This window comes from Drosophila innubila (genome assembly GCF_004354385.1).
Source record: "Drosophila innubila isolate TH190305 chromosome 3R unlocalized genomic scaffold, UK_Dinn_1.0 2_E_3R, whole genome shotgun sequence".
In the NCBI taxonomy this organism is placed as follows: domain Eukaryota; kingdom Metazoa; phylum Arthropoda; class Insecta; order Diptera; family Drosophilidae; genus Drosophila; species Drosophila innubila.
This window is the reverse complement of record NW_022995380.1, coordinates 8861756-8877255: the sequence shown is the minus strand read 5'-3', so window position 1 is coordinate 8877255 and position 15500 is coordinate 8861756. Positions and strand designations below refer to the sequence as shown.

At 42.7% G+C, this 15500-nt stretch overlaps 5 protein-coding genes across 8 annotated transcripts; 3 read left to right on the top strand and 2 right to left on the bottom strand.

Moving 5' to 3' along the window:
• The first annotated feature begins 278 nt into the window (after nt 1-278).
• On the top strand, nt 279-1625 carry LOC117791082. The gene is made up of 2 exons (XM_034630731.1): nt 279-495; nt 1097-1625. Exons 1-2 carry the CDS (start codon nt 472-474, stop codon nt 1523-1525), a joined length of 453 nt encoding a protein of 150 aa, XP_034486622.1. The 5' UTR covers nt 279-471; the 3' UTR covers nt 1526-1625.
• An 825-nt stretch (nt 1626-2450) lies between these two features.
• On the bottom strand, nt 2451-6425 carry LOC117790188 (DNA-directed RNA polymerase II subunit RPB2). The gene is made up of 3 exons (XM_034629515.1): nt 6250-6425; nt 3958-6126; nt 2451-3890 (listed from the first exon to the last, which is right to left on the bottom strand). The coding sequence occupies exons 1-3, from the start codon at nt 6269-6271 to the stop codon at nt 2551-2553; spliced, it is 3531 nt and encodes a 1176-aa protein (XP_034485406.1). The 5' UTR covers nt 6272-6425; the 3' UTR covers nt 2451-2550.
• Nucleotides 6426-6854: 429 nt separating this feature from the next.
• On the top strand, nt 6855-7947 carry LOC117791286 (RPII140-upstream gene protein). Its single transcript, XM_034630996.1, has 4 exons — nt 6855-7087; nt 7161-7326; nt 7385-7473; nt 7533-7947. The coding sequence occupies exons 1-4, from the start codon at nt 6915-6917 to the stop codon at nt 7888-7890; spliced, it is 786 nt and encodes a 261-aa protein (XP_034486887.1). The 5' UTR covers nt 6855-6914; the 3' UTR covers nt 7891-7947.
• Nucleotides 7948-7949: 2 nt separating this feature from the next.
• LOC117791285 (twinfilin) lies at nt 7950-9604 on the bottom strand. Its single transcript, XM_034630995.1, has 4 exons — nt 9455-9604; nt 9317-9394; nt 8436-9211; nt 7950-8379 (listed from the first exon to the last, which is right to left on the bottom strand). The coding sequence occupies exons 1-4, from the start codon at nt 9477-9479 to the stop codon at nt 8221-8223; spliced, it is 1038 nt and encodes a 345-aa protein (XP_034486886.1). The 5' UTR covers nt 9480-9604; the 3' UTR covers nt 7950-8220.
• A 347-nt stretch (nt 9605-9951) lies between these two features.
• LOC117791703 (abl interactor 2) lies at nt 9952-12670 on the top strand. 4 transcript variants are annotated; one of them, XM_034631521.1, is made up of 7 exons: nt 9952-10087; nt 10316-10676; nt 10738-11360; nt 11425-11512; nt 11603-11614; nt 11684-11871; nt 11931-12670. In XM_034631521.1, the coding sequence occupies exons 2-7, from the start codon at nt 10321-10323 to the stop codon at nt 12092-12094; spliced, it is 1431 nt and encodes a 476-aa protein (XP_034487412.1). In that variant the 5' UTR covers nt 9952-10087; nt 10316-10320; the 3' UTR covers nt 12095-12670. The 4 variants fall into 4 exon arrangements, with proteins under 4 accessions (XP_034487412.1, XP_034487411.1, XP_034487414.1 ...); XM_034631520.1 differs by having other exon boundaries at nt 11422-11512; XM_034631523.1 differs by lacking the exon at nt 11603-11614.
• Nucleotides 12671-15500: the final 2830 nt, after the last annotated feature.

Below are 15500 nucleotides of genomic sequence, written 5' to 3'. Positions count from 1 at the left end.
AATAATATTGCCAGTACTAATGCTTATAATAATAATAAAATTATTGTTTTTTGAACATGCCGTTGACTCCTTTGCAGATTCGTGAAACAGCCGCAACTCCAAGTCTAACATTTAATACCCTACAATTTACAATTCATTGACAGCTCATATACGCAGCTGACGACGTCGACGTTGACGCCGACGCTGGCATCGCTGCTACCGGCCTGGCTTTGAGTCTGGCTTGGCGAGTTGGTAAATGAAGTTACCTGGCCTTGTCGCGCGCCAGTCTGCGCTTGGTAGTCAACGCTGCCGCCTCCAACTCGCACAATCTTGATCACAACGCGCACAATCTTGTCGACGCTCCAAGCTCCACGCTCCACGCTCGACAGTTGACATTCGGTCTGTTATATTTTTGGCAAAAGCGCTAACTTGCGTGCCATCAAAGCGGCTTAAATTATAGAATCCCATTTGCTTTGCGATTTATCAGCCAAAATGTCACTGGCAAACTTCAAAACGGTAATTACGAAACGGGAACCAGGTTAACAAGTGACCAAATTAAACTTACAATTATTGATCTATTGATATAAATTCACGTATGCTATTTGAAATGATATTTTATATAAGCTAAATCAAATGCAAAATAAAAGAGTTTGAGCTAATTAATCACAGTGACAAACATATACAGAAAGGTATTTAAGATTAGTTCACTTCGGCATAGTTTTTAAGACAATACATAATATAAATATTTTAAATATGTTCAGTGATCTTAAATCTGTCTCAAAGTTAGTGTTTACAACTCGTACTAAAAAGTTGCATAGCTCGATCAGAATAAACAGTGATCATCACATCAAATATCAAATTCTAAGATTTTTCATCTTTATAATGATCGAGTCCTATCCAACAGTCTTACATAGATACTTCAATCAGGTTCTTTTATAGTACTTACAAGCTTTTACAAGCAAACCATGATCTATATATTAATTATACTGCAAAAGATTCGGTGATTTTCAAATAATGTTTATTCTAATTAGATTAATTTATAGATTCTCATTAAATGTAAAAGATTTTCAGAGGTTCCGATTCAGATTTTATTGATTCTCTATTAATATATTTGCAGCTCCTGGCGCTACTCTGGCTCTGTATTTGCCTCGGATTAAGTGTCCACACAGCGGAAGCAGCGCCCGCTGCACGTTATGATGATAATTTTATTGATTATCCAACGTCACCCAGTGAAGTGCTGCCCATTGATCCGCTGTTAATCTACCCGGAGCCACGAGAGATGTATTATCAGGCACGTACCCTCAACGGGAATGAAGATCGGGACATAATCTTTGTGAAGCTACTAAAGGGCAAGACGAGTGGCTATCGACCCAAGCAGCAACGACTCGTGGAAAAGGAGAAGGAGCAGCGTCGCAAGGAGCTGAGCTTCAAGGATATATTCTTTGTGAAGGCGCGAGCCAATGGACAATTTAGTCACGAGCGCCTTAAGGTTTACCGATTGCCAGAGTTCTATGCCATCAGCGTGTTCCGCAACGATGAGAAATAAGAAATAAGAGAAGCGGGAACGGGTTGCATTTTTACGATGTACAAATGTTATTTAAGTTATGTGTAAGACGCTATAAATAAATACCTCAACAGTTGTTTAAGTGCTGCGTTTATGCCTGTAATCATATTGAGGGGATCTTATCAACGACACTTTGTGCGAAAATTTATGTACATCCCATTTACATATTCATAAAGAAGTCGCCGCAGGTCGTCAATGCTGAAAGATGGGCGTCAACTTCAACGCCAGAAGCTATGCCAATATCTCTTCTAAAGCTTCACTTTAAGCATTTCTCGTCGAATTCACGTCAAGTCACAATTAATAACTGTCAGTCAATTGGTTGCTACAACCACAACCAAGAAAACGCTCCAGCTTCAGCAAAATCTTCAACTCCAGCTCTTCACAGCCAAGACCTAATCTCTTTTGTCATTGCGAATCAAAAAATTACGTCAAAAAAATCATAGAAAGTCACAAAATGATACAAAAGAACATGAATGTGAAAATAGATATTCAAGTCGATTCGTAAATACCCTACCGAAGATTTACACAAGGGGAATTTGCTAAAGACTCATGCGTATTTTTGAATTTCCAACGATGCGTCATGAGTTTAAAATTTTACAAAAATCTTGTTAAAACGGGAATATTGCTAATTGGATTATCAGCAAAAACAAAATGTGTAATAATCCAACGGGGGAATTTACTTTATATTATAGGGAATTTATAATATTTTTAATTGCGTCAACAACTTTCTGAGTGACCCACAAGATCCACTTTTTGAAAGCGACAAGCAATTTATCTAATGCAAACCTAATGACGACTTTCGTCCAAACATTTTTGTGACATCCCCACGTACCTATATTTAAAATTCCGTACAGGCGTTTGCTCCAATTTTCACCACGAGGAGCTTAGAAGACAATTGACAAAGGGCTTGAGGTTGTCACAATTTGTGTATATTTAATTAATTACTTGACAAATCAGAGCAGAAGTCGGCTCTAAAAAGATGCTTATAATAAAAAGATTAATTAGATTTAATTGACCATGAGACGCGGTGCGATGTTCATGGACATGAGCTCCTGGAAGAGCAGTTTGGCCGCATACGGCAGACGCACCTGCGATATTTGCGTCTTGTTCTTGCAACCCTTGCACTCGAACGTGTTGTTGCGCAGATTGGCAATGGCAATCAGGCCACAGAAGTTGCAAATGTGCACGCGATACGGATCGGACACTTCGAACAATCGCTCACGCAGGAATTGTGCGGCGCCGTGAGAGATTTGGCAATCGCGCTCCATTTCACCGAAACGCAGGCCACCATCGCGGGCTCTGCCCTCCATAGGTTGACGCACCAGAATCTGTACGGGACCACGAGCTCGCGAATGGATTTTGTCATCCACCATGTGCTTAAGACGTTGATAGTAGGTAGGGCCAAGAAACACCTGAGCATTGATCTTGCGTCCCGTGTGTCCGTTGTACATAACTTCATTGCCACGCAGATGATATCCGTACTCCTGCAGGAACGTAGAAATCTTCTGTACATTAACAGCATCGTTAAAGGGCGTAGCATCGCCAATTTCGCCCTTATTGGATCCCAGCTTGCCCTGCAGGCACTCGATCAAGTGACCAATTGTCATACGAGATGGAATAGCATGTGGATTAATGATAATATCAGGAGCTAGGCCCTCGCATGTGAATGCCATGTCCTCTTGTCGATACTGAATGCCGCATGTGCCCTTCTGTCCATGACGCGAGGCAAACTTGTCGCCGATCTGTGGTATGCGAACGGAACGCACACGAATCTTGCAAAACTTGTAGCCCTCGCTGTTCAGTGTCAACATTACTTGATCCACAATTCCCGTTTCAGAGTTACGCAAGAATGTGGAGGCATCTCGCTTGGCAAACCGCTTCGTATTGCTGTCCAACTCATCCTCGTTCTCAGGCAATGTAATTGTCTTGCCAATGACAACATCATCGCCAGAGACACGTATACCCGGTGCAATGATGCCATCGTCATCCAGTTTGTCGTAGTGAGCATTGCGCATGCCTTGGCAGGTGCCACGATGTGGTTTCTCAAAGTTCTCCTCCTGATCGCCGACGCGCTTGTTCTCCGAATCCTTGTACGAACGATAAAACACTGATCGGAAGAAGCCACGCTCGACAGCCGAGGCGTTTAGAATGACAGAATCCTCCTGATTGTAGCCAGTATAACATAAAATTGCCACAATCGAGTTAATACCCGCGGGCAGCTCACGGAAACGCAGATATTCCATGGAACGTGTGGTGACCAGCGGCTTCATTGGATAGTATAACACATGGGCCAGTGTGTCCATTCGCACATGGAAGTTGGTGATGTAGACGCCCATAGCTTGTTTACCTACAGATCAGAGAATAAGAATTTTAATCAGTGAATGGAAGTTAACCAATAGAATAGATATACTCACCCATAGCACTTTGATAGGTGTTACGTGGACTCTGGTTGTGATCGGGGAAAGGTATAATGGAGGCACAGACGCCCAATATCATGGCCGGATGAATCTCACAGTGTGTGTATGTGGTACAGTAGGCATAATCCTTGTCCTGCTTGAGATCATAGGGCGACATGGCAATCATCACCGTCTCCTCCTCCAGCGTGTCAATATATTCAACGACACCGGAGGCCACCAGCACCTGCCAGCTGTAGTTGTTGTAGTCGCGTTCCTTTAACATTTCCACATGCGTTTTCTTTAAGAGCAACGTGCCATTTTCCACAATGAGAAGCGGTCTACATATGCGTCCTGCATCCGTATAGATCCTGATCTCACGATCACGAATGTCGCGAATCATCGATACCTCCGACACGATGATATCCATCTGGCGACGCAGTTTACGCAACGTGGCCATCAACTGCTCCGGATCTCGATGTATGCCTACCCAGCAACCATTCACAAAGATTTTGGTTGCATCGGCAATCGCTGAGGGCGCAATTTCCTCCAGATTCTCCATGGACCACTCCTCCAAGAACTCCAAGATCGGCGACGGCTGTGAACCCACCGAGATGTAAGCCATGAGTGCCAAGTTCTTCACCAAACCGACAGCAGCTCCCTCGGGTGTCTCTGCTGGACACAGCATTCCCCACAGTGTGTTATGCAGCTGACGCGGCTTGGCCAACTTTCCATCGCGTCCAATGGGCGAGTTGACGCGACGCAAATGGGACAAGGTCGAGGCAAATGTGAGACGATTCAACACCTGCGAGACTCCGGCACGGGCCTGATGCGCCTTCTTCTGGTCACCCCAGTTGCCAGTGGCCAAGGAGTAGCGCAGACCGTCCGTAATAATGTTGGTCTTGATGGCCAGCTCCAAATTGAAGTCCTTGCCGCGATCAATGAACTTTTGTGTGTACATTCGCACTTCCTTCATCAAGTTCTTGAAGAGGCCACGGAAGAGGAAGGCCAACAGCGGACCGGCCAAATCCAAGCGTTTGTTGCCATAGTGATCACGATCGTCGAGCTCACGTCGACCCAACGAGGCCAGCAACAGTCGATGCACCATGTAGCCCAGAAAATAGGCTTTCTTTGTTTCACAGAAATCGGAGACGCCCACATGTGGCAGCATCTCCTTCTGCAGAATTTCCTTGGCGTACTTGATACGCTTGTCCTTGGTGACGCCGGGTCGTGCACCGCGAGCGCCAATGAAATTGAGGGCAACATTCTGCTCCTGCACTACGAAGGCCTCATCCAGTGAGGGCTTTACCATCTCCATCATCTCTGGATCGTCAAAATCGTAGATAATGTGCTCCAAGATATCGCGATCGGCCACGAAACCCAAAGCACGAAATACAATCATAATGGGTATCTCCTGTTTAATATATGGCAGAATAGCAATGATGCGCTGTCCAATCGCAGACTTTTTAATGTTCTGTGAGCCACGCGCCATCATGTTCACCCAGAGCGTCGACGTGGGACGCGAGCTGTGTTCCAGACAGGAGCGAATCTCCGTTTTGAATGCGTACTTGCCGTCCTTCATGCTGAACACATACACCGTGTTTGTGGCCATCTTCTCCTGCGCAATCAACACCTTCTCCGATCCGTTAATAATGAAATAACCACCGGGATCCAGTGGGCACTCGTTTAACTCGGTCAAATCACGATCGGTTAACTGGGAAAGCAGGCAATAAGTTGATCTCAACATGATGGGAATTTTGCCAATAAATGTTTTCTGATGCTGTGTCTCAACGGGATCCAAGCCTTCCACGTTCTTTGTCTTTGTGATATCCACATAAAGTGGCGCCGAATAGGTAAGATTCCTCAAGCGAGCCTCGTTCGGCATCATGGGACTCGGTGAACCATCCTTCTCCCAATGTGTGGGCTTCGACAGATAAATCTGCTCGAACTTAAGGGAGAAACGCGGTGGCGTCTCCACCTCGCCTGACGTGTGCTGTGCCTCCGCTTGTAACTCAATAGCTGGCGAATCCTCCACAATGCGCTGCACGGACATCTGAATGAACTCGTCGAAACTGTCCAGCTGCTGACGGACCAGACCCTTTTCATCGAAGTACGCGTTGATCACAATCCAGCAGGCCTCCTGCCACAACTCGTGCGAAATCTCCTCCGCATTCTCCTCCTCGTACATCTCTACAAAAGGATTTGTTTAATATTTGAATTTGTCTAGAAGAACGCTAGCGTTCCGGCCGCCATGTTCGTTTTTTTTGCTGGCAAACAGCGTGCGTTGCAATTTTGGTAGCAATGTTTCCTTACCTTCCTCATTGTCGTACATCATGTTGCCCAAATAGCTTTAATGCACTGGGTGTGCGTAAAACCAATTAAAATTATTATACACTTCTTACAACAATTAAAACCTTATGAAATTGTCACACAAAAAATTCCACAACAACGCAAACTTGCGGCGTTTTTCTTTGGGAATAGTGATGTGCGAAAATAAACATCGTGTTACCGGTGTATCGGTAGTGGGTAACATTTTTATATCGATACCACTATTGCAAATATTTGGTCGGCGTTTACACGGGAAATTATTATCTTGATATCGCTGTCTTCCAAGGAATTATGCTTCAATCAGTTGCGCATTTCATGGTCTACTGGTCATATGCAATGCAAATTAAGCATACAGTACACGAAAGAAATAGAATTTCATGAATGGATGATTTTCAAGCTCATGTTTTTACGCTCCATGAGTTATGCAAAAAATGGTGCATAGGCAAAGCCCCTCATTTTACAATTAAAAAGAGTTCATGAAATTGGAAAATGCAGGTTCAATTGGTCGATAATATTTTAATGAATTATCGTGTATTTTGAAATCGATATTTCAATATTTATATATCGAAACTGATAATAAACAGCTGTTTATCTCGGCGCATGTTTTCTTCTTGTTTTATTTTCTTTTGTTATTCAACGCTGGACTTCTAATGAGATTCTTTACAAAAGGTGGTCGGTTTCTAATAGCCGGCATTCTGCCGGGCATTGACCGTAATGCCGATGATATTGTCGATAAGGAAAGCCCAACTTACAAGTCGTTTTTGGAAAACAAGAGACCGGAAGAAACCGGCATGGAACGACTAAAACAAATGTTTACCGTAGAGTAAGTGGCGCATTAAACGAGCTACATCTACATATATCCAAGATCTTAACAAAATAATCCCATTTCTAATTAGTGAATTTGGCAGCATATCATCAGAAGTTAACTCTATATACCAGGCAGGATTTCTGGGATTTCTTGTGGGAGCCATTTACGGAGGTGTTACACAATCGCGGGTCAGCTACATGAATTTCATGGAGAATAATCAAGCCACGGCTTTCAAGTCACATTTGGATGCCAAGGTGAGAATTCATGTAAAATACAAATCTATTACTATGCTTACTCCTTTGATTTTTGCAGAAAAAGCTGCAGGATCAGTTTACAGTGAACTTTGCCAAGGGCGGATTCAAATGGGGCTGGCGTGTGGGTCTCTTCACCACATCCTACTTGTAAGTGTGCTTTTGTAATACACCTAAGAAAGCTCCTAACTAGAATTCTACTCCAAAAGCGGCATCATCACCTGTATATCTGTTTATCGCGGCAAATCGTCCATTTACGAGTACTTGGCAGCAGGTTCCCTCACTGGAGCCATGTACAAGGTAAACTTGGGTTTGCGGGGCATGGCTGCTGGAGGCATAATTGGTGGATTCATGGGCGGCGTTGCGGGCGTGGCTTCGCTGCTGTTGATGAAGGCATCAGGCACCTCCATGGAGGAGGTGCGGTACTGGCAATATAAATGGCGCGAACAGCGGGATGATAACATCCAACAAGCGTTCAGGAACCAGGCCCAAAAAGATGCTCCAGAACTTTTTACAGCGCACGACACTCGCGTGGGCGAAAAGATCACATTGGACTCGGTCAAATGAATAATACACTTAATATTTGTTAGGTTTTATGTTGAAATATTTAAAGTTTAAACAATATAAGTTTAGTTGACTTTTATTTAAATAATAAATTGCAATTATGTCCATTTGAAGTATTACAGACAAGAACACAATTAAGGAAGCCCAAATTGGCTACTGCTATGCGTTGTTTCAGTTTATGCTTAGTGCAACTAAGGATACAGATATGACTCGGTAACAGACATGACATAGGAAAGACATGAAAATGGAGCACTCGATTTTCTCGCTACAATAAATTAAATGCTTTGATAGGAAACGAAGAAAAGAAAAGTGTAAACTTTCACTCGATGGGTTTCAGACTTCGTCTTCGTTGGAGGGTCGTGTGAGGCGTTTTGCCCCGCGATTCGGTGGGCCCTTTGGTTTGGCAAATGCTGGTCGATGCAATATCTTCTTGGGATGCAGTTCGTCTTGCAGGAATTCCTCGGTGAGTTCGTTGCCGCTATCTATTTCCAACTGCAAAGTATACACAAATGTGTTTAAAAATCTTTAAACCAATTTCAGTTACTCACCTTTTTGATAACATCTACTCCTAGAGCTGTGAGTTGTTCCAGAAAGGGAGCCTTACAGCTCGAGTACATCATGCGCTCGCGCACGGAGCAAGAGTATCCTGGCATTGAGTATATGAATACAAAGGACTCCAAATAGTCGCCCTCGTGAGTGTGCTTAAACAGATACAGATGATAGCGCGCATGATCTTCGGGCACCTGTTTGGGCAGATCACTGAGTGCCATCTTTGCGGCATGGGAGACATGTATGCGTTCCTCTTCCAGGCTGATGCGGAACTGCAAGTAATCATAGTTGCCACGCAACAAATCCTCCACTGCCGCGAGCGTTGCATCACTCAGTGGACAGGATATGCCACCCAGGGTCTGGTGACGTGTCTCCGTCGATATTTCGGTGCGCACCTCCGATTTACGCAGCTCCTGAATCTCCTCCTCACGTGTAGTAAGCGGTGCCGGCGCAGCAAACTCACGCTTATGCTTTTTATATCCCTCCAGGGTGGTCTCCTCCAAAGTCGTAGCGTGCAGCTCCTCTGTGATGTACGCAGTGCCGAATTCGGTCTTTAGCGTTGCCTTTGTCGAAGCGTAGACCATTTTCTGGCGAATGCTTGCCGTGTCCGGTATCCAGCTTATTAACAGCCAGCCATGGCCGAGCGGTATTTTGGCATCCAGGCGATACAATATATAACAGGGAACATTCTCCTCAAATAGCGGTCCCAGCAGCTTGTCGTAGTCGCGTTCCCAATCCTTTTTCACGTCAGCTGTATTTCTGCAGCTTAGCTGTTCTGCGCGGGCGAATCATTTAGCGGAAGTTTTGTTAGTTATCAGAGCGTATAGATACATACACACACATACGTATCTTAATCTATATGCATGCATATTCCACTCACCATTTTCAATTGATACTTTTATCACACGAATTTTTCCATTTTTGGCCTTTCCAAAAACTTTCGATAGTTGCTCGTTGGCTGTCAAGAATTAGAGCATTTAACTAAATCGTTTTGATTTTTCTCCGTTTTATAGCTTACCCTTAATGCCTGTCTGGTGCGACATGATTAACTAAAATTTAGCACTTTATACTAAATCTTAATCGGCGGAAAAAAATGTATTACTCACAAAATGAGCAGAGATGCCAGCTCTCTTGTTTTCCAGCAGACTGGCAGCACCTTTGCTTTGTTTACGTTTTACAGCTAAACCCTTTGTTATCTGGCAGCACTAAATAGCTCCAATGTGACCATTCAAATTGAGGGCAAATTTAATTTAGTTATAAAAAAATTTTATTTTAAATGAAACAAGATAGCTATTACTGAAAAAAATTTTAATTTTGAGTACAAAAAAAAATGTAATTTAAAAATAAAAAAAAATTATATATGAAATTCTTATTATGAATTCAAGGCTGCCAGAAGCACTTTAAGGTTGCCAGACGTTCAAATAAACGGACTGCAATAGGACTTGAATGAACGAACGAACTAAAGTGAAATTTGTTCGTTCATTCGCCTCACTGAATAGTTCAATTGAACTTGATCCGAAAGATTCGAACAACTCTAACATTGCGTTCTTTTCACGTCTGTACAATGTAAACAGAAACTGCATTTAATTGCATTTAACGCGACGCAATCCACATCAAAATACATTTCAAGTGCAAGCGGGTAGTTAATCAAGTGAGTGCACCCAAAAGTTAGTCGCACATTTGCGTGCAAAACACCAAACAGGGAACGCTCTAATTACCAATCAGCACAGCGCTGTCTTTGTCTCTGCCGACGTCAGCGTCAGCGCCAGCGCTTGACTCCGCCCTACAAATGACTGTGTTTACATCCGCTTGTAGTTTTGTTGTAATGTGAAAAGAGAAAATAAGTAATAGTGGAATCTCTGTAAATGTTCCTTTACAGCATCCATGTTAACCGAAGCCCCAATGGCCAGTGACAACATAATGGACGAACTAGCATCTTTGATACGCACCGAAATTCCCGATGGCCGCCAGAGTCTGCGCGACAGTTATACGAATCTTGAGCGGGTGGCCGACTACTGCGAGGACACCTACTATCGCGCTGACAACAAAAAGGCGGCCCTCGAGGCAACCAAGAACTACACCACCCAATCCTTGGCCAGTGTTGCGTATCAGATCAACACGCTAGCCTACAGTTACATGCAGCTGTTGGATTTGCAGGCGCAACAGCTCAGCGAAATGGAATCGCAAATGAATCATATTGCCCAGACGGTGCATATACATAAGGAGAAGGTGGCCAGGCGGTAAGTCAATGAAAGCAACAACCACATACAGATTAATCTCACTCGCAATTTGCACTTGCAGGGAAATTGGCGTGCTGACGGCAAATAAGGTGAGCTCGCGTCAGTTCAAGATTGTGGCGCCCATCAATCCTGAGAAGCCCATCAAGTATGTGCGCAAGCCCATTGACTACTCTATACTGGATGAGATTGGACATGGTATCAACTCGTCGGTCCAGCATGTGGTTCGACAAAAGCATCGTGGCTCGAGCCATGGATCTGTGCAATCATTGGTGCCCCCGTCGGTGGGTCCGCCGCCTACCACGAAACCGCCAACGCCACCGCAAATGTCGCGGGCCGGCAATACAGGCACTCTGGGTAAATCGGTGAGCAATACCGGAACACTTGGCAAGAGTTCGCGAGAATATCGCACTCCGCCTGTGGTCAATCCACCGCAAGTGCCCTCGCACTATGCACCCAACTATCCAATTGGACATCCCAAGCGTATGTCAACGGCTTCGTCAACCATCACCACCACCACCACTGGCGGTGGTGCAGCGGGCAATGAGCGTGCCGCTGGCTACAGCGCGCTGCCAATGCCGCCAAGCCAGCAAATTGCCACGCATGTGAATCTGCCCTCGGCGGGCATGATGCAATCGCTGCCACCACCGCCGCCTACCACATACGATGACAGGAGCAGCATGCCACGTAAGTTAAGCCATTTACTTGAATTGCAACAATGGACTAACAAATCCTTTTCAACTCTTAGCAGCGCCTCCCTCGCCGTTAACCGTCTCACAGCACGAGATGACGGAGCAGAGTCACATTGGCATGCACACGTTGGGACGCAATATCAACAGGTAAGTCAATGCACCTTTCATTCCTTCCAATCACTTGTTATTGTATATATAACTCATGTCAAACTTTCCATTCAATCTGCTTCCGCTCAGGAATCCTAATAGGTAAATTGCATGCATAATTGAGTTGAATAATTTAATAGAATCTATTATTAATTCTTTACGTTTGCATAGGAATCATTTTAGCTTGAATTTTGCGCGTCCTGGGTCGCAATCACCACCATTGCCACCACCACCGCCGCCAGAGGACGAGCATCAGGACTTTGGGCGTCCACGCACCTCAACTGGGCCCCAACTGGCGCCCATTGTACCCGAGGATCAAAACTTGCCTGGTTGGGTCCCTAAGAACTACATCGAAAAGGGTAACTCTAAAATGTTTTATACATACAAAGAATATTTATTTATAGTAAAATCTTTTCAGTGGTAGCTATTTATGATTACTACGCCGACAAGGATGATGAGCTCAGCTTCCAGGAGAGCTCGGTGCTGTATGTGCTCAAGAAGAACGACGATGGCTGGTGGGAAGGAGTTATGGATGGTGTAACCGGTCTGTTCCCTGGCAATTATGTTGAGCCATGTGTCTAAGCACTGCCAAATGGAATTAACAATTTACAAAACAACAATAAGACGATGACAATTTGAGCCTATTGATAATTATATACAACTACAACAGCAACAACAACTAAAGCCACAGCCACGCTCGAGAAAGTATTCCATATATAGCATATAGTTGAAAATATGAAGAAAAATCGTCAACACACATGGTCCTATATATACACACAATCCAGCAATGATTGACTTATTGATCAATCGATGCATTTATCTGAGCACTTTGCTATTTTATACGTAAACTATAAACTAACTAACTTAACTTAATAGCCGAAAATAGCCCAAAAAACAATGAAAATTTCAAGAAGTATATAGATATATTATGACCTACATAGTAAACTGACATAGACGAATTCGGCCCCTCCCGCCTTTGCTACGTCAAGACGTATTTAAATATTTGCCAGTTTTGTTTTTACTGCGCTTGCCCAACCCACACCAGCCAGCCCCCTTTTCCAAGCCATGTCGTAGGTTATACGAATTTCAGTTAGCCTTAAGTATTGGCAAGTTGGTATTGCGTTTTTCTATAATGAATAATTACACATTAATTAACAATACAACAATATGCATACTAAATATTTAGTTAAAATGAAATTACAACAAAGAGAAAATCAAATTTATTAAATATACTTATATAAATATTACCCAAACCACATGCATTATATGGTATAATAGCTAATAAAAAATTGCAATTTTCAAAACCATCGTTTTTGTGTTTGACCATGTAATTTGGCCATCGACTGACCTTTTCGTGTCGGATGAAACGAAGCTACAAAAATCTTTTATTTAAATTTTGACACGGCGTGAGAATGCAAATGTAGGTCCTTGGCATGCACATGTGAGTGACGCATGCCTCGTTGTGGCATGAGGCACGAGGCACAATGGTGCTGTTGTGGGTGCCCCAAATGAAATATTTACAAATGCCAACACTCATCGGACTCGCGCCCAAATCTATCAATCAATCATATATTGAATTGGGAGCTCATAAAATATATTCCAATTCAATGTCGTGCTCGGTTAAGGAAATCCAGCTGCTTGCTGTGAATGTGGCAAGGACTAGGACGTCGAAGGACTCGGAAATGAACGCTTTCGTGATGATATGTGGCACTTTTTATTTGCAACATGTATAATCAAACTATTCCCCTTCAAATGGAGGCAAGTCGATGTGGAGTGGAAAGTAGCGGAAATGCTTTAACTTCTTTAGCCAGGTTCCACTGTGTCATGGCAAATGATTTGCATAAAAAAAGTGTTAACACGGCTAGCGAGGGTCTATTCAAAAAGTTCGATTTCTCTATATATATTAAAGTAAATAGAATTTCTAGAAACTAACAAGACATTAGAAGGACAACTAGTAGATGTTTGACAATTTGAATATTTAAGTGGTAGTCCAAGTGACTTTATTGGTATTCTGGGGTTGGAATCCGCGTATGAGGCAAAAACTGTACAAGCACACTCCCAGAGTGAGAGCCAGAACTGGCCAACGCCAAAGAAATGTATGCAAAATGGCGCATTAGCATTTCAACAATTCGAAAAACGAGGGAAAAATAAAACACAACAACTAAAGTAACAACAATGAGAACTAAGAAATTGATTGAGCCACAACACCACTAGACCACCACAGGACCCACCCAACTCTAGACTATGCCTATAATTTCGTTCGTTCTGACCAGAATGAGGCAGACCAGAGTCCAATGGTGTCGCTCGCCTTTCAGTTTTGTTCAGTCAGTCCACGCGAACGGTTCACCGGCATCGCGAGTAACACGTTGAGAGTTTTCCCCAGTTTTCCCCCACACTGTTGTCCCTTTAAACGTATTCGAATAGTTTGCGAGCAAACAACATTTCTGAGTGCGGAATTTTGCAGAGGTGCTGAAAAACTTTACTTATCAAATGGCCAAAAGTTTTGTGGTTTTATATAATCGATGATAAGTTTGGGCTATTTTTATTATGAGTAGTTGTTGGGTTGACGGGTTCCTTCCTTGCGGGTTCCGCATATAATTGACCTACTTGGTCGGCTTATCGCGGCGCTCATCTCCATTTACATTGGATTTACTTTGAGTTTTACTGTAAAATATTACATTATTATACTCTGCTTTCATTTATATCGCAAGGGTATTATTCGTTTGTAAAAAAGAGCAAAGATCGAGGATTACATTTTTTTTTTGTTGGAAATCGAAGTACAGGTTAATATTTAAGAAGAACATGATATCTTTTTCCATCAATCGTGAAATTTATGTATTTACATTACATATAAGATCAAAATGAATATTAAAACAAAGTTTATAATAATAATTTATATTTAAACATATGATGTTCTATAAAAATGGACAGTAAAAATACATAGATAAACAACTCAAAATAAATCATAAATCTAATTCCCTTCTGGTTTGCTTTATCTCCTACCAACGAACACGACTGAGAAATCATTTATACTTTCTGCGCTTTGGACTCTGTTTTGATCACAGTGGGGATTGTGGATGCTACAGTTGTGGACAGTTGCATCCATAACGTTTCCTTGTATTTGTGCTTTTTTTTGTATAAGTCCCCAGAGTAGGAGTAGAACGCATTTAGATTACAGGGTATCTGCAAGTCGCGCTCCCATTAAATTGTGCATCCATGTTTTGGTTTCATTTTGAGATCGGGGCCAACGCCGCCATTTTGTTTTGAAATGTGCGAAATATGCGAAAACTTCTGTAGCTAATATAAACAATGCGGAGAAGTTGGCCCACTTAAAGTCGGGCCAAGTTCTTGAGATTGCAGCACGCACACCTCTTTTGTATACTTTTCTGGACTTTTTAATTGCGGCCATCACTAATTGCCTAACTTGAAGGTTGAATGTTGGCACTAAGGTATTCAAAAGTGACGTCAGAGTGGCGTGGAAAATCCTCTTAGCAAGGATTACACTTAGTGTAAGAGGTATGCGTACACTTACTTTATGATTACGCATACTCATTCCATTTGATGAGTTCTATAAATAGCCGTCAGACGGACTCCCGACGTCCCTGCGGTAATTAACTGTTCACCGCAACAACTGACCATCAATCACGCTCCCCCCTCTCCTTTGTCGGTATGTAATTATTATTGTTGAATAATTTTTTTGTTTTGCCTTCATTAAACCTAATGGAAAGTTAAGTATTTGAAGAACCGAGCCGCGCTTTCATTTCTTAACAATCTGTAGAATAAGTAAAAAGTAAAACATATAACTTAATTATCTGCATTATTAACTTTAATGGATTTGATTCAATAATGAGATTGTTATACTTGGTGAGCTAGATACAAAACAGATATATATTTTTCTACGCCGTTGATAAATTTATAATAATTTAATTCCAATCTATTTTTAGACGTACAAAGGATAAATAGTTCAATTGCTTAGCTTTCATAGTTA